This window comes from Nothoprocta perdicaria, unplaced genomic scaffold, assembly GCF_003342845.1.
Source record: "Nothoprocta perdicaria isolate Ctin4 unplaced genomic scaffold, notPer1 scaffold_294, whole genome shotgun sequence".
Taxonomy (NCBI): Eukaryota; Metazoa; Chordata; class Aves; order Tinamiformes; family Tinamidae; genus Nothoprocta; species Nothoprocta perdicaria.
In genome coordinates, this window is record NW_020455526.1 from 222,685 (window position 1) to 245,300 (window position 22,616).

Sequence of the window (22,616 nt, forward strand, 5' to 3'; positions counted from 1 at the left end):
GTRTAATACAAACACTGTAAGAATCTATAACCCTGATAGTAAAAAATAATTAAATTTAGTCAGAAATTACTTGAAGGAATAAGCTGCAGTTACATGCTCTGGGTTGAGGAGCAGGTTGATGGGCTGCTTTGAAGGCTTCCCTTTCATCCCTGTGGGCAGCAGTTTTGATATTGCAGAGAGCAGTGCATGTCATCRCATGCACAGATGTTTTTGCAAGCTGTGGATTGGATGGTACCCAAGATAAAAAGCGATGCAGGGGAGTAGACAGTGCAGCTTCGTTTCCTTAGGGTCTCGCTCTCCAGTTAAATGCTTTGAATTCGAGAGCAGTCTTTCTTTTATTGTGGCTTTTAGTGTTTTCTTATATTCATTCAGAAAAAAAAAATGAAAAAAGCAATTTAGTTTGACCGATTTTGAATCAAAACAGGGCAGACTCCTCAAGGAGGATGCGTTGAAGTTAGTTCTGAAGTTAGTTTGTTGTTGGAGACCGATATGGCTGTAGCAACAGATGTGGTTTCCCTTGTGTGAAAGTTTCATGTTGTTGTGGTTTTGTGTGTGTGTGTTGGGTTTTTCTGTTGTTATTGTTTTGTTTTTCCTTTTATGGAATTTCATATCTAATTTGCTGCTGTTTCAAGGAATGAAGAATTTCATAGCAATGTCAAGAAGCTCAGTGAATGGTGATGATCCAGAAAAGCATCCGTCATTGGCTTTGAGGAGAAAGATACGTTATTTTAGCACGAGATACTGACTTCAACAAAAACTTGGTCTCAGGAAGCCTTAGTTTTCTTAGATTTTTAGGTATATGCTGTGTGACCCTATAGCTCTTACCTATGCTTATAGTGTATATGCCTTACACGGACAGTGCTGTCAACAATTTCCAGAAGAGTAGCATGGTGAGGTTAGCCAGGTATAAGGCCAAAGACTTTTTTGGATGGTGGAAATAAAAATGGCTTGTAACACCTTTTTAAGGTATGCTTCAGGAAAAACTAAATTGTATGGAAATGATAAATTTGATATTTTAAACAGATCTGTTTGACTAAACAAAAGTTGAAATATTGCTCTTATATAAGAAATATCTGTTACGTTGTCAGACTAGGGAAGATGAACTGTCTAATTCTGGTTATTTATACTTTCCTGAAAAAACAAACTACATGAAAGCAAGGTAAGATACTCAGCAATTTTAAGATAAATGTTATTTTTAGAAGGGGGAGGGGATAGATGTGTACGGTATGATGGAGATGCAGTGAAATCTTCAAGAGTAGATGACTGGATGTGTATTCTGTGCAGGTTGTTAACCGTTTCTCTCCTTCGTCCTAGTTTCCACTGGCTCACTTGCTCAGCAGTATGCCCACCCCAATGCTACCCTGCATCCGCACCCTCCGCATCCGCAGCCTTCTGCCACACCGACTGGCCAGCAGCAAAGCCAACATGCTGGAAGCCACCCTGCTCCTAGCCCCGTGCAGGTAACTCGAGAGGGAACATTTTTAAACTTTACTCCCATTCCCTACAAGGCATTGTGTCAGTCTCTTACTTTGCATTTATATATTGATCTTAAGAGGAAAAATCACAGAATGGAGTTGTCGGAACAAATTCTGCGTGGCAGACTTACTACAGGATTTGTCTAGATCCTTCCTCCGCCTTCCCTAGAAGGAGGAGAGTAGAATGGCATTTCATTTTTCTCCATTTGCAGTGCCTAGGAGTCAAAGGCAGTTGGCTCACGGTGTAGATTAAGCAAGTTAGCAGGTGTTAGTTGCTAGGAAGGATTATGGACTGCCAGAAATGCAATGGGGAAGYGTGTCCAGTCCTCGGGTTGCAGGTTCTCCTTCCTGCTTATACCTGACTCCTACATTATAATGAATATATCGATTTTCCAGGCTTCTCTTCATATGGCTCCTTACTGCAAGGGGGGGAAAAAAAAAAAAGTTTCATCATTGCCACAGGTGTGATGATACTTGGATCTGCCATTTAAGATTGTCAATATCAAGAACAGTTTTGCAAGCCTTTTATTCTGCAAGCTTGTCTAAAAATATATACCTTTTTGAGACCGAAGCCTTCATCTTATTGTTTTTTTGTCTATTTTTTTTGCAGCATCATCAGCATCAGGCTGCTCAGGCACTCCACCTGGCAAACCCACAGCAGCAGTCGGCGATTTACCATGCAGGTCTCGCTCCAACCCCTCCTTCCATGACGCCAGGCTCCAACACGCAGTCTCCACAAAATAGTTTTCCTACAGCACAACAAACAGTCTTCACCATCCATCCCTCCCATGTTCAACCTGCATATACCAATCCGCCACACATGGCCCATGTCCCCCAGGTAAACACAGTTTAACAACCTTCAAGACTATATGTCTTAATGCCACAAAGATAGGACAGTCGGGCCTGCTGAAGGGATTCCCATTCTGTCACCTCTCGGCACAAATTACCTGTTATGTTTTTTAGATTTCTGTCTGTACATTTGCCTTTCTTCTAGAGTTTTGCAAGGTACTGGGGCCTCAGCTTCCACTCAGTACATCCAAAGCTGCAGTTTATTGAAGACCTGAAACTAGCACTGCTACTGAAAGAAATTGAGCTCTCTGCCCAGTTCCCCCCTCCTTTCTTTGTCCTTCTCCACCTTCCAGCTCACAGAGCTGTTTGGTCATGCAGCAAACCAGACCGGGGACCTGATTCTGYTAATGTGTGCCCCTTGCCCCTATTTTAGGCTATTTTTCAGTCAAAATCAGTTCACCCATCAGATTTGCTGCATGATCACACTGAGAAGACTTGGAGGTGAGAGCTGGGTTGAGGAAGGCTGAATTGCTAGTTCTGGTGGCTGTGTTAGGCTCTGTATTTTAGTCAAACTTACACAAGTACATTCAGTAAAAGTTATTGCTTAGGGAGTGAGTATCAGGGCAGCGGTGTAGTGGGAAATAAATGAGATTCAATTCAGATGGGTGTTCAGATGGGTCTTGCTCAGAAAGAAAAGCCTGAACGTGTGAGTGTCAGGTTCTTAATGAACAGGAGATTCCTGATGTTTGGTGGACACCTTAACCACAATCCTTGCTTCGGGATCAGAATCCCACTGCTCCTAGCTGCTCTGTTGTGGTCTGCTCACTGAGAAAAGAAAAGCACATTATTAATCAAGAGCTCTGCATAAAGCAATGTTTAAAAGGTTTTCTAATGTGGTACTAAATCTCACAGATATAGTGAGTTTTGTCAATGAGTGGGCAGTTAAGTAATTAGTCTGCACATACTCTTTGCGCCAAGCACCTGGTGTCTGGCTTTTGCCTTCTCATAGAGGTTGACAATAGTTTGGGATATTGTCACTAACTCTAATTAGGGATGTTAGCCTAATAGGTGTCCAGTCCCTTAATGAATTCTGACAAAAGTCTTTGCTTTGGTCCTTGGGACACTCAGTTAATCAAATGAATTAACTGTTGCTTAAGAATCGTTTTGCTGATGTTGAAGTTTTAGCTTTTTAGTTGTTAGGCTTTTCATTTCTCTGCTTTTTTTTTTTTTTTTTNTTTTTTTTTTTTTTTTTTTTCCCCCTCCTGTTGGAGGGTAAAGAGAGGATGTCTAAACTTCCCCTCCTGTTGGAGGGTAAAGAGAGGATGTCTAAACTTATATACTGCTGTTGTGGCATCTTGCCACATCCTCTCGGGCTCTGTTTTTTTGCCAGAAGCAAGATACTAGATTTAAGCGAGCCCTTGCCGTGATCTGGTGTGATGGTACTGCTGTGAATGCCTAGGCTGCATAGCTTCTTGGGATGCCTTGGAATTCCAGCATGGGACCCCTTGGGAAGGGTCTTGCTGGAAGCTCTTTTGTCAGCGGCAGGTCAAGTGCTGCACCTTGAGCACTGTTGGTTCYAAGGTCAACTTGGAGGTAAAAGTATACACAAAATACCCAGGCCCAAGGACGATGCTGCCAGTGCTTTCCTTTGTGTGTCAAGCACTTCACAAGCCAACCTTGCTAAAGCAAATGAGCTACAAGTTTTAGAAGGGCTGCCTAGCCAGTATTTTTTAGCAGTCGCAGGCAAAGCTTGCTTTACCCTCGATTTTTGACTTACGCAGTCTCTTCTGCTGTAAATTTTTTTAGAATGAAAACTACAGTATATAATCCGTGATATTTATATCATACTAACTGACTTTGTGAAAGGAAGACGTTTCCTAAAAATCTCTAATGAAGGAATAACTACAGTTCTTACAGAAATTTTAAATGTATGTAATTATTCTATTGTGGGGAAACTAATCACAGCATTTAATAGCTTTTCAGCAGTGTGATTTCCAACTGCTGAATACCATTGTGAAATCTCATCATGTAGGAATTTGTTAGGCTAACACAGGGGATCAATTGAATTTCCCCTGAGGTTATCAGATGGATCTCGAGCTGTTAGATATCTCACTTGAGAAACAGTATTTTAAAAATCATTGCAAAGTACTGTCAGCTCCCAGTCTGCAAAGCGTTGGAGCTGCAGCAGAAATTGTTACCCACTGGGTGTCTATATTGAATGCAGCTGTGATATGAATAGCTGCTTTATACTTATGGCTGCTGTAATAGCAGGTTCATCAAAGCAAAAATGGTGCTGATCCTGAAAGATATTTCTGTTTCACAGCGTTATCTTTTAAACTTTTTCTAGAGCAAGAGTAAGATTTGAGTTGCAGTTCCTGTCTTAAAAAGCTGTCTTGAATGATAGTAATAATTAATCTTGAGTCTGATTAAAAAAAATTCAGGAATGTCTGTGATGAGTCAAATAAAAGACTGCCCTTTTGACTTCAAGAAATAAAATTGTAGCTGCTACCTGCTACTTGTCTTTACTGGCATGTGAGACCTGGGAGGCTGCAATTAGTGCTCTGTGGTGCTCTGTTAATGGGATAGGGTAGAAGGACAAATCGACCCTTTAAAACAACCACATTTTCTTCCAAGACAGACCCACTTGACAGCTCCTGAATTCCTTAACGTTTTGTACTTTTAAGAAACCAGTGCTTACTTGGACGTTAATGAAATATTGACAATCTCTACAATCATAAACTTTTTTTTTTCTGAGCTGAAGAGGCCAACTGACCAGATTCTGAACTTATTTACCAGAAGGTGATCAGCCAGGGTAGAGATTAATCTCCTCCTTCCCCTGAGACTTGACTGTGATTGCTTCGATTACACAAGGCCCCAAATGTGATGAGCTTAACTGGAAGCAGAACAAAGCTGACCTAACAACATCAAGGGATGAAATCACTCCTCTTGGAGTAACTGCTTAGATGAAAGATAATATGGGCACACAGGTCACTGGAGAGAGTGGTTTGTAGGGCAGGCAGCCATGGAAGGGTGGAACTGAGCAATAAATGAGGAGGGGAGGCCACACTCGGTGCGTGTGAAGTTCATATCTCGCCAAGCGTCTCTGCATAGGAAGTGCTTTGATCTCTGTTACTAACAATAATGTTTTGAAGATTTGTTCCTGGACCTTTTCTGTTCTGTTTTGTTTTTAATCTCCCACCTTTTAATGCTGGTAGCCTCAGTGCCCACTGTTCAAATCGTTAGAGGTGAGAATGTTACTCAGAGCCAGCTGTAGGAATTTGAGCTTTTCCTTTTTTTAATTATTATTATTATTATTATTATTATTATTATTTTTGCATTAAGATCACTGACTTAACCCCTATTTGCACTCTTTAGCGAAGCTAGCTAAAATGGAGTAAAATCTCCAGATTTCCTGGTACAGCTGGAGAGAACTTGATAGTCATGTGGCCAGGAGTGGTGCCTCCTTGTGACCATGCCATACTAAAGAGCTCTTTGTTGCAGGCTCATGTACAGTCAGGAATGGTTCCTTCTCACCCAACTGCCCATGCTCCAATGATGCTAATGACGACACAGCCACCCGGTGGTCCCCAAGCGGCCATCGCTCAAAGTGCACTACAGCCCATTCCAGTSTCGACAACAGCACATTTCCCCTATATGACGCACCCTTCAGGTGAGGAGTGTGTGCCCGGGAGACCTGCACCTTAACTGAGCCAGGTCGGGTGTCAGCCAAGATCTTGGGGACAAGGAGAACAAGACCCAAACGAGCCCTGAAAAGTGTCCTTGGACGGCAGCAGTCTGCAGAAAGCAGCTTGGCTCTGCGTTTAGCGTCTATACGTTGCCAGCCCGAGTGCAGGCCCAGCCATACGTGCAAGATAGAGTTAATTTAGCAAAGGCTTTGCCTGGTGGGTTCTCCAGGGTGGATGAGGGTGCAGACCCGGGCGCTGCAGGGCTCCCTTCACCCGGGCTCTGCCTTGGGGTTGGGCTGCATGGCCCCTCTTTAATAATCTGGGCTTTTACCAAATTCAGAGGGGTTGGTCTTGAAGGTAGCAATGAAAATATTCCCCAAAGGGTAGGGCTGTAGACTTCTGCGAGCTGAAGTAAAATGGCTTTAGAAGTCCCGTCTTTAATTCAGAGCAACATTCAACAGCTTTGTTTGGGGGAAAAGTAGAGGCTATATGACTGTCTATGTTAAATTTAATTCATACCTAGGTGTCTGTATTTTTTTTTTTTAATTTATTTATTTTTTTTTCCAAACAGCCTCTGAACTCTTGTAGGGAACTAGATGCCTGATTTTATGTCTTGGGGGATGTGTAAGGAGAACAAGGATGCTGTCCGAGGGGTTAGGTAGGAAAATAAAGCAAGCAAACAAAGGGCATCTTGGTATGCAGGGGGTTGTTTTTTGTTTTTTTTCTTTCTCTTATTTTTTTTTAAAAAAAAGGAATTTGAGCTCAGTAGTTGTCCTGTGACCACTTTACTAGCGAACTGTTGTGTGGCTTGCCAATTTATTATTTACATTTGAACTTTTTTTTTACAGTACAAGCCCACCACCAACAGCAGTTGTAAGGCTCATCTGGAATAACTGAAAGGCTGGATACCTTTTATAGGCCAAATACCCTCCTTCTACTGCTTCTGCCAACTGGAAGCACAGAAAACTAGAATTTCATTTTATTTTGTTTAAAAAAAAAAAAATTGATTTCTTGTAACATCCACTAGGAATGCTAACAGTTCATCTTGCAGTGGGAGAGATTCGGACTGAGTAGAGGCATTTAGGAACTTGTGGGCTATTCCATAATTCCATGCACTGTATCTGAGTCCTGCAAATGCCCCAACTCTGCTTGCTGAAAACTGGAAGTTATTTATTTTTTAATGACCCTTCAAAGTTATGAACTCATCAGCTAGCAAAAGAAGTAACAAGAGTGATTCTTGCTGCTATTATCACTAAAAATCAAGACTTGGAGATCCCTTTTACTTCTAACTAAACTTGAAACAGGTTCAGTTAAAAAAAAAAAAATCTAATCGTCAAACTGATGAATTATTATTTATAAATCACGTTTGATGAGATGATCACTATCGTGAGACAGTGATGTAACTTTTAAGTTAAGAAAACTTTTACTTTGTAGATAATATAAAATAAAAACTAAAAAAAAAATTAAAAAATAAAAAAAGTTTTAAAAACTGATCTGCTTAGTGTTTGTGTCTTGTGTTACCAACATCTCTAATGTGTTTTCCAGCAGATGATCCACGTTGGGAAGGAATACTTTATTTAGAGGCAGCCTTTGCAGCACATCATGGTGTTTTAATTTTATTTCTTTATGGGCGGTAAGGGGTCTTGGGGGGATTTTTTTGTGTGGTTTTTTTTTTTTATTTCCCCTCTATAGGGAAGCTCCATTGGTGTTTGACCTGCAGGACCACTGCAAGAATAAGGGAAAGGTTTCAAGCTGGAAACTTTGGAAGGGTTTGGCCATCAGCACACATTTAAACTGAGCTCTTGTGTTCTCACGTGTTCCCCACTGCCTTAGGCCTGCGCTGGTCTGGCTGGGGTCTCACAGGTGGTGAAACTGGGTAAGTCAGCAGTGCTGCGGGGCAAAGGAAGGAAATGGGATGAGCGTTGCTCAGTGAAGTGGCTGGGAAAGCAGCAGCGGCAAAGAAGAGACGGTTCAAATTGGGCTGCATTTGAAAGGCAAGTCACATCACTCCTCTATATATGAGTTTTCACGTATTAGCAGTTAGTTATATTGTGGCATGGAAAGTAACTTTAGTAGCTTCTTAGCCTTTCCTTAGCCTATTGCTCTAGTAATTCGTATAAATCTATAAATCCTGGTGGGCAGCAGGGGGCATGAGACCTTTAGAAACAGCCCTTTGAGCAAGACCCAGTCTCAGTGTCTGCCCAAAGATCAGCTTGTCCTCGAGGCTCATCTACCTCCTGCTAGACGGTTTCTGTCTCTTAGCAGCTGTTGATCCAGGCTCTACTAAAACAGCAAGAGACACTCAGGCTAAATATTCTAGAAACTGTTTATTAAGAGCAGATCTTTTTTTTTTTTCCTTTTATATTATGGTAAAATTGCATTATTCAAGAATAAGTTACATGTACAGTACATACAGAAACAATACATAGAAAACCTATTATACAAGAAGAACTTTTCTGTGCAGGTGAAAAGTAGAATTTTTGAAGGAAAAYGCTCCGACTCCAACATGCTCCTCGGGGATTGATCCTTCCCGGTGCCGACAGTGTGAGAAAGGTGCTGGTGGTTGGCAAAGGTTGGGGTCTSTTGGGGCAGAGCCAGCTTAAGTTAAAGTCGGAATACTGTATCCAAGCCTGTTAGTGGCGATTCCGGGGCTTCCAATACTTGTTAATGCAGTGCTGGAGCACGGCAGGCCACGAGGTGACGGTGTCAGCGGTGAGGGGACCTGTTCCCATCCYGCTCCTGGGCTGGGATGAGGCGGCCGTGGATGGGAAGGACGGAGGGGCTGAAGGATGCTTGGCACTCGTGTCACGAGCTTCCTTGGTGCCCGTCCTCAGCAAGGGAGCGGCTGATGCAGCAAACCTGAGCTTTGCTGGAYRGGAGATGGAGGCGAGGGAGGGAACYTGCGTCTGGACCCGGACCCGAGGAAGGTTTCGTCCATCCTGGGCTACCCGCTGGCAGCAAAGGCACGRCCGGGCATCGCGTCTGCCCCGAGTCGCTCTGAAATCCCAGTTACCAAGCCCTGAGCGCCGGCATTTCCTCCTTCAAGTAACTGGAAGCAAAAACCTCTTCTGAGGCACTTTGCTCCGGGAGCCTCTGCGGGACCGGGCAGAGCCGGAGCCGACGCTGCCGGGTGGATCTGCCAGGGAGGGCTGAGGAGAAAGCRGCACCGGCTGCATGAAATGGGAGCGCGACGGTGGCAGCTTGAAAACACTTGAGCACCACAGCTCAGTGCACCGACACGGCAGGTTTTTGGCTGCCAAACACCAGGTTTTGGCTGTGAAACAGTAGGTTTTGGCTGCAAAACACCAGGTTTTGGCTGCAAAACAGCAGGTTTTGGCTGTGAAACACCAGTTTTGGCTGCCAGGCCCCTGGCGGTGCCCAGGACCCCCAGAAAGGCATAAGAAGAGGCGGTTTATAAGGGTCCCCCTTATGAACTGGGGGGGGCAGCTGGTTTGGGGGGATATTTGCAAGGCACCGTGAGGCTCGTGCTGAGCCCAGCGGGCCTGAGGGGCAGTGCAGGAGTGGGGACCCCCCTGCCCTGCTCCTCGTCCCCCTGCCCGTTTGCATAGCTTTGAATCTGCCCCTGCTACGAGCTAGAGAGGGTTGAGAAGAGGGCAGGAAGAGCAGGACTCGCTGGGCGCTCGAGGAATCACCCCCCGGTTTCRAAAATAAGAATTTACAGGGAAAGCAAAACATCCATTTGACTCATGCATTTAAAAAAAAAGAAAAAAAAAAAATTCCTCCATCCCCGGGATGAATCTTTTTGTGGTGCTGAGAGGTTGGGCTTACCTGGGCGTGTTGGGCCCCAGGGCCAAGTTAGTGTTCACCTCTTAATTAGAAATGCTAATGGGGTGGGGAGGGGGTGGTATCTAGTGCTGGTGCAGAGAGTGACTGCGACAGTGCTGGGTTTCCTTTAAAAAAAAAAAAAAAAAAAGGCAAGAAACGCTGTTTTTCTCCTTATCTAAAAAAGTAAATCCCAAACTCTTGMAGGTGCTGGAGCTTGGTGTGCCCAGGAACGCAGCTCCGGCGGGGAGGAAGCGCCACTCCGGGCCCCACATCAGCCACAGGGAGCCCCAGGCCTTTTTTTGGGTTGTTTTCATCCTTCTCTGCCGCCTTTTCCCCGCCTGCCCCGGTGAGGCGGGTGCAGCCCCCAGCCCGGCTCCTCTGCCCGGCTCCGGCCCGTCCGTGCGGCTGCGCAAGCAGCGCGTGTAAACAGTAACGAGAAAGCTTCCATAAGAACAAAAACACAGTGTAAAAATACATTTTTGTTTTTTTAAAAAAGGCCCTTTAACAGGCCGACCAGAGGGAGCACACCCGTACTGGAGTGAAAAACAAGCCCCTTCCTCGCAAAAATAATAAAATCCCTACCCAGAAGGAAGAAAAATAGTCCCAGTCCGTGGTGCGGGGTGCCGCCGGGTTGGGTCCCGCTCACAGCGGCGTGTACTGGTTGTCGACGGCGCGGACGCGGCCCCGGCCCGGCCCGGCCGCCTCCACGTCTCCCTCGTGCATTCCCGGCGGCGGCTCCGGCGGCAGCGGCACCAGGTGGAAAATCTGCTCCGGCGGCTCCATGGGCTCCGGCGGCTCCATGGGCTCCGTCTCGTCGAGGCAGCCGGAGAGCGGCCCTGCGTCGCAGCTCCAGCCGGGAATGGGCAGGGAGAGAGGGACGGTGCTGCCGGGAGCTGTGGGAGAAGGCAGAGGGTTAGCAAGAAGGAATGGGCCAAAGCGGGGAAAAATCCTTGGGAAAAAGAGCTGGATTTTACCTAGCAGGGAAATTCTGGCAGCAGGAAGGGAATATTGGCAGCAGGGGGAAAGTGGCCGCAAGGGAGAAGCAGCTGCAGGGGGGAAATCAGGAATGCAGTGAGGGAAATGGGGGCTGCAGGGGCACTAYTAGCAGCAAGGGAAAAGTAGCTTGGGGCGGGGAGGAAATAGTGGCTGCAAGGGGAAATATTCGCAGCAGCAGATAATAGGGGCTGCAGGGCAAAATACTGGCTGCAACGTAAATATTTGCAGCAGAGGAAACAATGGCTGTAGGGAGAAAGACTGACCGACTGCAAGGGGAAATACTGTCAGCAGGGGGAAATATTGGCTGCAACGGGAAAGTGGCTGCAACGGGAAAGTGGCTGCAGGGAGATGTTTGCAGCAGGGGGGACGTTTGCAGCAGGGGGGACGTTTGCAGCAGCGGGGAGTATTTGCAGCATGGGAAAGAGTGGCTGCAGGAGGGATCTTGGCTGCTGGGGAAGTTCTGGCTGCAGAGGGGAACTGGCTGCAAGGGAGAAGTAGCTGCAAGGGTCACGGAGTGGCTGCGGGGGGACATTTGCAGCCGGGGGGGACGGCGGCAGCAGGGACACGCCGGAGGCCGCAGCGGGAAGCAGCCCGTGCGGGAAGCGACTTCTCCTTTTGCGAAAGAGGAAGCGCGGGAGGCTCCCGGTGCTTCCCCTTCCCCGGAGCCCCGCGCGGCCGCCCCTACCGTGCGCCGGGGGGCCGCCGAGGACGTAGCTGGCGAGGCGGACGTCGCAGGCCRCCCCGCACTCCAGGGGGATGGGATACCGTTGGAAGTGGTGCAGCATCTCCAGCACGGAGGGGAAGCGCAGGTGCTGCACGCGGCACTGGCCCCGCTCCGTCAGCGACAGCCGCAGGTGCTGCGGGATGAGGGGGCACGTCAGCGCCCCGGGGATGGGAGGACGGCTCCGCCGTCCCCGGGAGCCCGCGGGCCGCCCCGGCGCTACCTTGGCTCGTCCCTGGAAGTTGAAGGTGAGCACGTACTCGCCGCGGCGCGTCTCGCTCTGCCGCACCAGGAAGACGCCGTGGCCGCGCGCGCCGCCCAGCTGCACCAGCTGCGCCGCCCGCACGCGCGAGATGGGGCCGTGGAACCAGGGGAAGGCGGCGAGGARCGGCTCCGCGCGGCCGCCCGGCGCCTCCTCCGGCGGCCCTGGGGCGGACGGGGCCGTGAGCGCCCGGCTGCGCAGCCCCGGCCCCCGCGCGGCGCCGCACGCAGCCTCCGGCCTCACCTGGCTCCAGGGAGTCAGTGCTGCCCGCAGCGGCGACGGATGACGCTCCATCGAGGCGTGGACTGGAGAGGGGCTCCGGGTCGCCCACGTCGGACCTGAGCGGGACAAAGACGAGCCGAGCTGAGCAGGGGGACCCAGCACACAGGGGTGCAGGACCCCCAGCACGGAGGGCCCCGGGGCTCCCGGCACAAGGGCCCCGCGCTCRCAGCGCTCACCCCCGCCGGGCGCAGGCGCACGCGCGGATCTCGGCCATCCAGGCGCAGAGCTGCTGCTCGTCCCCGGCCTCGAAGAGCACGTCGGTGGCGTTGTGCACCTGCCGGCCGGGATACAGCATCCATCCGCGCCCATCCCGCAGCTCCCACCCCATGGAGCGGCCCCAACCCGCCGCGGGGTTTGCGGCAGCCGCTCCAGCCGCAGTTCCCACGCGATTCGCGGCTCYGCGGCGCCTACCTTGAGGACGAAGGTGTGCAGGTTGTCGGGCATCTCGAGGCGCGTGCAGCGGCGCACCTCGCGCACGGCCGAGCAGGCGGCGCGCAGCTTGGCCTTGGACGCCTGCGGAGAGGGGACGCGCGGCGGCTGAGCGTGGACGCGGCCCCGGCGCTCCCCGGCACCAGCCAGGTCCTGCGGCTTCATTCGCAGGTCGCCGGGAGCGCCACGTGGAGCGGGCGGGCAGGACGTGGCCACGTGTATCCTGCGGCCGCTCGGCGCCAAACAACGCTGAGCCAGCGCTTCCGCGCGCCCCTCCGCCCGGCCGCGCTTCCCGACGGGCGCTCGGAGCCTCCCGGAGACCGCCCAGGGTTCCGGGTCTGYCCTGCCTGCCCGCAGCACTCGCTCCCGCTCGCTCCGGGGCCGGAAGCGCCTGCGCCGGCGTGGCCCTTATCGGCGCCGCGCTGCGCCGAAGCCGACTTCTTGGAAGCGGCCGGTGCCGCGTGCCGGAGCGACCGCGGCGGCTCAGCACGCGCCCGCCGCACAGCCTGGCCTCCGGCTTTCCCGGGAGCGAGTGGAAGGGGGCAGGGAATTCCAGGAAAAGCAGGGGCTTTGCCGAAGCGGCCGGAGCTGCCCAGGCTYGGCGGCGGCGCTGCCGGGGCGCCAAGGAAGCGATGCAGCGGCGAGATAGGGAGCCGGGGCGTGCGGAAGGCGCCGCCGCAGCCTCCTGGCCTCGCTGCTCAGAAAGGGAGTTCTCGGTAATGCCGAGCGCGCACGAAGCAACCTCAGCGCAGCCATGCGCTCCGGGTGACCGAACAGCAGSATCCACGGATTGAAAGCAGGGATTGATGCAGCGGAAGCAGCCTGGGAAGGAGCACAGGGGAGTTYCCTTTGCCCACGAGTCGTGCAGGGGCTGGCTGGCCATGCAGGAAGGTGGAAAAGCTTGCCGGGAATGCACGGGAATGGGCACGGGACAACCCGGGGCTCTGTCGTGTTGCGGCCCCTCGGCAGCCTCCTTGCAGCCTCCTTCATCGCGGCCTCCCCTCCGAGCCGCACAGCCCCAGCGCGGCTGGACGCGCCTCCCCTCTCTTCCTTGAATTCATCCGTCCCCAGAGCCTCTTCCTCCCTGGCCCCGGCTTCCCAGCCCTTGGTGGGACAGGGATTTCCATGGGATTCCCAGGCTGAGGAGGGGCCCACGGGGCATCCGCCACCTTCGTGCCCTCCGTGCAGGACTCCGGCCTCTCTTGCTGCACATGGGCTCTGTTCACTCTGAAACCTAATGATGGCAAGACTGAGTGTCTCCCCTAGGCTTATACCTCGGCTTAGGTGAGGGCATGGGATGGAGGTTTCCTGCCTTCCTACACCCTCGGCTCCCGCAGGCCGCGGTAACGGTGCCACCGGGGAGGAAAGCGGCCCTGGCGCAGGGAAAGCTGCCGGGCTCCGGTGGGAACGGGCTCAGCGGCCACAACGGGTGCCCTTGTGCGGCTCTGAAGGGGGGATTGTGGACGCGGGGCACAAAGCCCCTCTGTCCGCGGCACCACCGGCTGCTGCGCGCTAAATAAACGCATTTAAAAGCAGGAAGAAAAACACAGCCCCCGGGGCGCCCAGTGCTCCGGGGACAGCGAGCAGGGACACAGCAAGCAGGATGGGATGCTCCAGCCCCAAATACGGAGCCAAACCCACCCAATTCCTGGGAATTTGAGTGCTGGCCCCTCMTGGGGCATTGGGGCTCCCCGTGACCCCACTTGGGTTTCGTGTCCCAAGAGACGGCTCCAAGGCCRGGGCTCCGAGCAGGCGGGTTCACCCGCTGCTTCAATCCCAGCCGGGCTCGCTTCCAGCGGGGACTGCCCTGATGATTTCCGGGAATAAATAAAGAGCAGGGAAAGTAAACAAGGCTGCGGCAAGCGAGCGGAGTCACCCTGAGGTGCCCCCGACCYGCCGGGGCTGCTCCCGGGTGGAAAACGGGGGCTCCGGGCCCCCCTCTCCACGCTCAGTGTCAGGGAACGTCCCTGCACAACGGGGGTGTTTGGGGGCTCGGGTGCCGGGGGCGCTCCGGCCGCTCCGAGCGGCTCCGGCCCGGGAGCCCTCCTGGCAGCCCGTGCGCTCGCCTCAATATTTACCCTCGCGCGAGGCGCTCGGCCCCGAAACAACCACATCCTGGACCGAGGCAGAACAGGAAAAAAAAAAAAAAAAAAAAAAAAAAAAAAAAAAAAAAAAAAAAAAAAAAAAAAAAAAAAAAAAAAAAAAAAAAAAAAAAACAGGCAAAAAGACAAGCCCAAACCCGCCGGCGGTGGCGGCTTCCCGTGGCTCCCAGCCCTGCGGCAGCCACCCCCTTCCCCCCTAAGTCTGGTTTCCTCCTCGCTTTGCTGCAGGAGGGGCCCTTTCGTCTATAAGTGGATAAATAAACAGATAACAAATGGATAAATAAATGGGAGGGATGTGCCTGGGTGGCAAGCCCCGTGCGGAAGAGCCAGGGGAAGCCCAAGCGAGAAGCTACAGAAATTCCGGGTATGGAAGGACCCCGGCTCCCGTGGGAAGAGCCGGAGCCGGCCGCGAGCTGTGTGCCCGTCCGGGCTCGGCGCTTCCCTCTGCTCTTCAGCAATTCGCGCCGGGGCTGCGGTTAGGCTGCGAAAAGTGTTTTTTCCGTGCATGACCAAGGATGGAAAAAGTTGCGGTTAATAAATGAAAAATAACCTTTTGTCTCCTTGCCCTCCCCCTCCCCGGCGCTGCCTGCCCTGAAACACCAAAGAAAAAAAAGAAAAAAAAGAAAAAAAAGAGAGAGGAAAAAAAAAATAGAAAATCAGCGCCGAAATCTGGAGCAGCCCGGGCGGTGCCGGCCCCGGTGCCATCGAAGAAAGGCGCCCGCCGGCCCCGCGGCCACATGCTCCGAGCTGCGCTTCTCGGAAACGCGCTTCAGGTGAAAGGAAAGGGGAAAAAATTATACATATATATATATATGAATATGAATATGTATATGTAAAGAAAAAGAAGAAGAAGAAAAAAGGAAGTCGCAGCGCTGAGATAAAAGCTCCGCCTGCCCCGGCGCGAGCGGCGGCGCCGGCCCCGGGCGCGAGGCCACGGGCTCCAATGCAGCCTCCCTGCGAATCCCGGCTCCCTGCGAATCCCGGCTCCCTGCGAATCCCGGCTCCCTGCGAATCCCGGCTCCCTGCCCCTTCCTGCAGGAACAGCTGGGCGGCGGAAACGGCCGGGGACGTTTCCGCTGCAGATCCCAGTGCTCACAGGGCTCGGCGCTTGGCCGTAAAGAAATACAACGCATGGGGCTGGGGAGCCCCTGGCCGAGCGCTCTCCTCCTTTGGGAGAGGAGCCGGAGCCAGAACCGGAGCCAGAACCGGAGTCGGATCCAGAACCGGCCTCGCGCCTCTGCTGAAAGGCAGGGAAGCGCGGGCGCCGCCAGCTTGCAGACATCCAAGGATCCCGGCGGGGCCGCGCTCCCGGGATGCGCCCGGCACTGGCGGCCGTGCTCGGCCTACAGACCCAGAGTGCAGGGAAAACTAGAAACGTCTCTTTGCAAGCAACCAGAAAGGAAAAGGAGAAACCTGCAGCCAGGCAAAGAGAGTGAGCCAAGGGAAAATAAATGCAACTATGTACATACAAAATGCAGACAAATCCACTGGATTTACCCCTATTTTGACCTGCCTCCTTAGAGGCTCCTAATTAAATCACCTCTGCATTCCCCTCAATTGCCAGTGCTCYGGGCAGGGAGGATTCCCCCCTGCAACCAACCCAACGGGGATGGAAAGCAGCTCCCTCTATCCCAGGGTATCCCAGCACGGTGCAGCTGCGAGCGCCCGCCCACCCGGCGCTGCACCACAGGGAAGAGCAGGACTGCAAAAAATCCTTGCAAAATGCTCGGGAATCTCCCCAGCTTCCCCGTTTTTCCCTGCCTGGTGCAGACAGGAGCACGCAGCAGGGAGGGCAGCAGGGCCTCAGGAACAGGAGCAAAAGCAGCACGCAGAGATTCAGGCGAGCCGGTAGCCGCTGTGCAGCAAGGACGTGCTCAGTGCACACGGGGCTACAGGTGGGCAGGCGGGAGAGAAATATCCACGAGATTTCCAAGCATGTGASATAAATCTGTGCATGAGCTGGTGCCATGGCCCCGTACGGGCTCCAGGGCCCGTCAGCTCATCGCACCTTCACCGCAGAGCGAGCAGCAGCACGTGCACACCTTGCCCCCACACATGCACCGAGCYGCAGCGAGCTCTGCGCGCCGCTGCAAAGCGAGAGGGAAGCACAGGCTCCGAAGGGCCGGGAAATCCCTTCCCMCGCGCACACGGCGCCCGCTCACCTTGGGCGGGTCGAAGAGCTCCAGCACGTAGTCGTCGTCGTCGAGGGGCGCCTCGCCGCGGCGCAGCAGCAGGCGGCAGCGCTGCCAGCGGGCGCCGCTGTCCAGCGAGCTCTCGTCGAGCAGCCCGTAGCGCAGCAGCCCCTCCTTGCGCGCGGCGCCCGGGCGCTTGGCACCGGCCACGGCACCCACGGGCAGCGGCTCCGCCGCGCGCCGSCGGAAGAGCCCGCGCCAGCTCCGCCGCAGCTGGCTCAGCGAGAAGGGCCGCCGCGCGGAGCCCGGCAGCTCCTCCGAGCTCCACGCCTTGCGCACGGCGCCGCCGGCATCGGCGCCGCGCTCGGCCTCCTTGCCGGCCGGCGCGTGCCGTGGCGCCTCGCGGTAGTCACGGGCGGGCGCGGGGCCGCGGGGCTGCGCGCCGCCCTCCTTCACCTCGTGGCAGAAGTAGTGCTGGAAGAGCGCCGCGAAGTGCAGCGAGAAGCTCTCGGCGGCCAGCGGCTCGCACGGCGGGTGCTCGCGGGCGAAGCGCACGTAGTGGCGCGCCAGCTCCTTGGCGGTGCTGATGGCGTGCAGCTCGCAGAACTCGCTCCAGCCCCGGGGATGCGCCGCCGGCACGGGCTGCCCGTTCATGGCACACGCTCGGCGCCGCTGCTGCAAGACACCCAGCGCCCCGGCACCGTCAGCACCCATGAGCACCCACCGGCCCCGGCCTGCTGCCCCCGGATCCCACCCTGCAGTGCCCAAGGTGCTAATCCCCCTCCCTGGGGGATCCCTGCAGCCTTTTGCTCCCGCTCCAGCTCCTTCCCTGCCCCATGGAGCAGCGGGATGCTGATGCCTGCAGGATGCTGGTGCCRGCTGCATCCCAACAGCCAGCAAGCAGCCTGGCACCAGGAACACGGCGCAGGTTCCCGCTCYGAGCATCCTCACCCCATGCTCCAAACACCCTGCTCCCCGTGCCCTGTTCTCCCACGGGGTGGCCGGGGCGGCAGCTCCAGCGGCCGCGGGGCTTCCTGTTCCTGCTGGCACAGCCGCCCGCGGCTCCCGCGGGAGCGCCGGCCCGGCTGCATCCGCTTTCCCTTGGCCGGGGCTCAGCAGCGCGCAGCTTCTCCTCCCAGGGCTCCTAAGTGGAGCTGATAGAGCCTGGAGGGGACACGGAGGGGACACACACATGTGTGTGACCAACATCCGCAGCACAGGAGTGCGCCAGGCAGAGCGGCCGGTCTCAAAGGGGCTCATGGAGTAGCAGCTCCAGCTGCAGCGGGAAGCAGACGCCGCGTCCAGGGAACACCAGAGCATCCCAAGGCAGCGGGAAGCGCACAGAGGGGACGAGCCTGGCACTCCGCTGGCAGCTTCCTGAGGCGCGGGGCTGGGGAAGGCCGGGAATACGGCGGCGCAGCCCCTGTTTACCGCCCTACCTTGCGCCCGCGCGCAGCCTTTATCGACTCCGCGCACGCTGCGCGGGCAGGAAACATCCTTCCCGGGCCGGATCCCGCCGCGGCCTCCCCGGGCGCGCGGCCCCGCGCGGGAGCAGCGAGCGAACGCTTTGGGGGGTGGGGAGGGAAAGGAATAGAAATAATAATTACAAATAACAGAAAAAATCCCGGGCGCGGGAGGAGGCGAGCGAGGAGATTTGGCACCCGAGGCCGCGAGGCGCCGGCCCCGCGGGGAAGCCGGCTCTCTATGGGCGCCGGGCTTCCTGCTGCGCCCGCAGAAGCTTCTCGACGGGAGATGTTATCCCTGGGCCCGGCGCGGGCCCCCCCCGCAGCCCCCCCGGTGTCTATCAGCACCGCCAGCCCGCCCGTGACTCAGCACCCTGCGTGCGCTCCGGCTCCGCCGGGCCGGCAGCACCGTGGGATGACGTTCCTGCGGGAAGCGGACACGCCGGGAAAGGTCCCAAAGGAGCAGCRGGGACGGCAAGGGGCTCCAGGCGGCCTCCCCGACGCTGGAAAGGCGCTTGCTCCGCTGCGCCCGGGATCCGGCCCCGCGCAAGGGGCTCGCTGGAAGCACCAGGATGTGGCCGGGAAGGTTTTGGCACTGCAGCCTGTTCGACGCTGGTGTTTTTTTGACCTCGGAAGCAGGAGCAASGCGGGAGCGGCCGGAATTGGCCCCATCGTTGGAGCAGCCCCCTGTTCCGTCCCAGCAAGCGGCGGCTCCCACCAGGATCCCATCCTCCCGCCTGGCCGGGACCCAGAGCGAGCAGCTTCCAAGGGAGCGCTGCAGCCAGCGGGCCTGGCCGCCGGGCACGGGGCCCAGCCTCCCTTTCGGACACATTATTCTGCCGAACCGCAGCCGGCAGCTGCTTCCAGGCCGGGATTCCTTCCAAGTGCCTTGGACGCCCTGCCGATCCCCGTGGGAGCGCCAGTGCGCAGCCAGGCGAGCCGCGCAGCAGCCCAAGCGCTGCCGGACGCAGCTTATCCACGGCAAGCGGAGCCGGCGCTCGCCGCGCTCCGGCCTCCCTCCCTTCGGCCACCCAGAGCTTTCCAGCGGGAAGCAAGCTCCCAAGAGGAGCACAGGGAATATTATCCGGAGCGTGGGCCGCGCACACCTGCAGGAGAGCTGGGAGCCGCTGCCACCCCTGTGGTTTTCGGGATGGTTTTGGATGCTGCCTTAGCAAGAGCACTGGAACCACGAGCTTCCCGCTGCTCCAGCGCCACTTCCCTGCAGGAGAGCCAGCTGCCGGCGCGCTTTGATGGGACAGGCCCGGGCTCGCAYGAGGATTAAATCCCGAGGGATTTAATTAAATGCTTCCCTGAGCAGTGCTGCCCGGCCAAGTGAGTGGTGCTGGAGAAGGGGGCCGGGACACGGCGTGATGGGAGGGACGGACAGGGCACACGGGCTGCAAAGSCAGCATGCAAAGGGGCTCCTGAAGCAAACATGCAAAATAGCACCAAAAAAAGGGAAAAAAAAAATACTGAATGGCTGCAGCAGTTATTGGAATTGGAGCTGGGGAGCCGGCCGCCCGGAGCAGCCGCTGCGCGGGACACGGCTCCTCCCGCCGCGCGCCCCGTGTTTTGGGAGCCCCTTTTATCTGCGCCAGCCGAGCGGGGCCGGCACTCGGCCGCAGAGCGCGGGGCCCACGAGCCGAAAACGAAAGCGGCGGCAGAGCGGGAGCCAGCAGGAAACCCGGCCCGCGCGCGGCGAGCGCACCGGCGGATCTTCCCGCCCCAGCTCCAGGCTCCCATTTCCCGTTTTCTTTTCCCTTTATCAAGTGCAAATCCACTAAAAAATCCCCCCTGGACTTTTTTATGAAGGGATTTCCAGGAAAGGAGCCCAGGGCGGGATGTGGTCCCACTCTGTGCATCCCACTGTGCCCATCCTGAAGCCACAGAAGGGACCAACACCTTGGATGCAGCCAGGACAGATGGACATAACGGCAACTGGGGGGCTGCTTTGCGGGCCTGGAGCACAGGAGAAGCGGGAGCAGCCCTGGGAACGTGCAGGGAATGGGAGCTGCAGTCCCCCCGTGCGCTGTCCCCGGGAGCAGCTCCAGCTCCGCACCCTTGGAAAGCCCCGGCTTTTATCGCTGCCTCCGGAGCCAGCGTGTCGCTCCATGACCCCGTGTCCCGGCTGCCGCTTTGCTCCAGCGCAACAGAGCACGAAAAGGAGGAAATAAGACAAGGAAAGAAGAGCCCATGGATGCGGCCAGGGCTGTCCTGGATGGCAGAGCGCGGCATCGCCGGAGCCGTGCGGTGCTCCCGCACTAATGACAAGGAGAGGCGACGAGGGTTGTAGGGCCGCTGATAACCTGTCCGATAACAGCACCCGCGTGTTCAGCCTGAATGGAAGCCGCAGATTCAAAAGGGGCAGAGAGCAGGTCAGAGACCCTCCACACCACATGCTCCAAACAGTTGCAATTTTGAAATAACGGCCTACAAGCCAAGGATTGGGGGCTGGTTTGTCCCCCTAGGCCCCCTTTCCAGCACAACACACTCACAGCTCCAGGTTGACCACTTGGCCCCACCAGCGGCTCAGCCCAGACTTGGAGCCCCCCACATSGGCCGTGTTCGAGCAGGGCCACCCCACAGACCCGGGGATGCACCCGGGGCGATGCCGCCTTACGGCGCAGGAATCCTCCAGCTCCRCTGCCATCCCATGCAGATCCCTGCCCGGATGGAAACCCCACATTTACCTATCCCACAKGAACCACCTGGGCCCAGCTGCAGCATCCAACCTGGCTCCTCCAAGGACACAATTCCCATGGCACAAGCCCAGCTGTCCTGGGCACCCCATGAGCACGTGCCCATCACAGCACCACCTGGCACCAAACCCGCACCCRAACACCCTGAGCTTGGAGGCTCTTTCCAACGGGCTCCACAGGCTGGGGCCATTGCACTGCATTAAATCCATCACCACCRTGTCCATGCAGGAAAGGACAAGGTCTGGAGAGAGGCAGGGACCTCAGCTCTTCCCAGAGGGCAAAAGCAGGCCACAAGGGCCAGCCCAGGCCCCTTGCCTGTGGCCATGCTCCGGAGCCAAGGGCTCGCGCTTTCGCTCTGATTCTGCTGCTGGGATTTGTCCCGGTGTCCTCAGGCCGTGGGCTGATGGGCRGCAGAGCCCGGTTGTCGCGGAGGAAGATGCCGGTTTCGCTCGCAGCAGGGCAGCCGCGAGGCCCCCCCTCCGTGCCCTGCACCGGGAAACCGCTCCGGAGCGATACAGCGGCTCCGGGGAAGCGAAAAGGGATCTTTATGGAGACGATAAATGCATAAAAGCGAAAGCAGAAAAAGGAAGCACTGCGAGGGGGGGACAAGGAGCGCTTTGTCCTCACACAAAGGGGGGGCGAGCTGAGGAGAAAGCCGCGGCTCCAACCTCCTCCCAAACAAGTGGGAGCAAAAGCCTCCCTGCAACTGCACAGGCCTCCGAACGCGGCTGGCACAACGCGCCGGTGCAGCCGGGGACACGCGGAGCAGGGTGTCCCCGGCACCCACCACTGCTTCCATCACCACCGTGCTGCACCCCGAGCCCCCACCCGCGATGCTGACACATCTGGAATCAATTTGCAAGAGTGAAATCCCAGCTCCACAACTCTTCCCCGTTTCCTTGACAGTAAATCCCAGCCCAGGCAGCCACGACTGCTTTATTCCCACTGCCGGAGCCAGCAGGACGGTTCCCTGGGGGGATGACCCTGCAGCGCTTGGCACAGGGGCTGGCACAGGGCTGGCACAGGGCTCATTGCCCCACGGGGAGGCCGCCGAGGCGGCAGCCTCGAGTTGGGGGCCTCTCTGCTGCCTGTGAGCTGGCGAAGTGCCCAGGGAGCGAAAGCCAGCRGAGCCGCTCGGCAGGATGTGACCGGCCCACGGCTGGCACTGCTGTTTGGTGTAGGGGGGGACACGTGGGGCACAGCCCCCGAGGTGGTGACACCCCTGGACAGGGGCTGCTGGGGCAGGTGAATGTCCCAGGGMTGGCTCTGTGCATCCAGCACCTCTGGGTGGGAGGTCTCTAGGATAACTGGGGGACAGAGGGGACAGGTCCCACACATGCACTATGATAGAGGGTGCCAGGCAGGGACAGGGTCCCTGGGATGGGGAGTCACAAGGGAGGTGCAGAGTGCTGGGAGGAAGGGGGGTCCCAGGACATGAAGCCCCCAATAGGGACCTGGTTCACAGGGTGCCCAGGACAGCAGGTCCCCAAGGGAGAAAAAGGTCCCCAGGGCAGCAAGTGCTGCGGGCAAGTGGGTGACCAGAGGGCAACTGGAACCCCCAGGACAGGGGTCCTGGGAAGAAGGAAGCCCCGGGAGGAGAGGTGAGAAAGTGGCGCAGGAGGGAGCGGGAGCCCGGGGAGGGAACCGCGGGGCYCGGGAGTCCGGGAGGGGGAGGACAACGACGCAGGCAGGAAAAGGAGCCCAGAGAGGAGAGAGACAGACAGGAAAGGGGGTGGAAGTGGGGAAAGGAGGTGCCAAGAAGGGGGTGCGGGAAGGGGGTGCCAGTACAGGGGG

General features: G+C 55.9%; 2 protein-coding genes across 9 annotated transcripts in view; one reads left to right on the forward strand and one right to left on the reverse strand.

Moving 5' to 3' along the window:
- ATXN2 (ataxin 2) overlaps positions 1–7,413 on the forward strand; it is a 44,175-nt gene extending 36,762 nt beyond the window's left edge. For 5 of the 8 annotated variants that reach the window (XM_026041810.1, XM_026041812.1, XM_026041816.1 and 2 more), the window contains 3 exons: positions 1,315–1,460; positions 2,086–2,313; positions 5,766–7,371. In XM_026041810.1, the coding sequence (XP_025897595.1) occupies positions 1,315–1,460; positions 2,086–2,313; positions 5,766–5,969 (578 nt within the window). In that variant the 3' untranslated portion in view covers positions 5,970–7,371. Of the gene's footprint in view, positions 1–1,314; positions 1,461–2,085; positions 2,314–5,765 lie in introns of all 8 variants that reach the window. The other 3 variants (XM_026041811.1, XM_026041814.1, XM_026041818.1) reach the window with 1 other exon arrangement.
- Positions 7,414–10,103: 2,690 nt separating this feature from the next.
- On the reverse strand, positions 10,104–17,314 carry SH2B3 (SH2B adaptor protein 3). The gene is made up of 7 exons (XM_026041790.1): positions 16,691–17,314; positions 12,409–12,510; positions 12,174–12,271; positions 11,959–12,053; positions 11,677–11,879; positions 11,418–11,589; positions 10,104–10,629 (listed from the first exon to the last, which is right to left on the reverse strand). The coding sequence occupies exons 1-7, from the start codon at positions 17,312–17,314 to the stop codon at positions 10,379–10,381; spliced, it is 1,545 nt and encodes a 514-aa protein (XP_025897575.1). The 3' UTR covers positions 10,104–10,378.
- Positions 17,315–22,616: the final 5,302 nt, after the last annotated feature.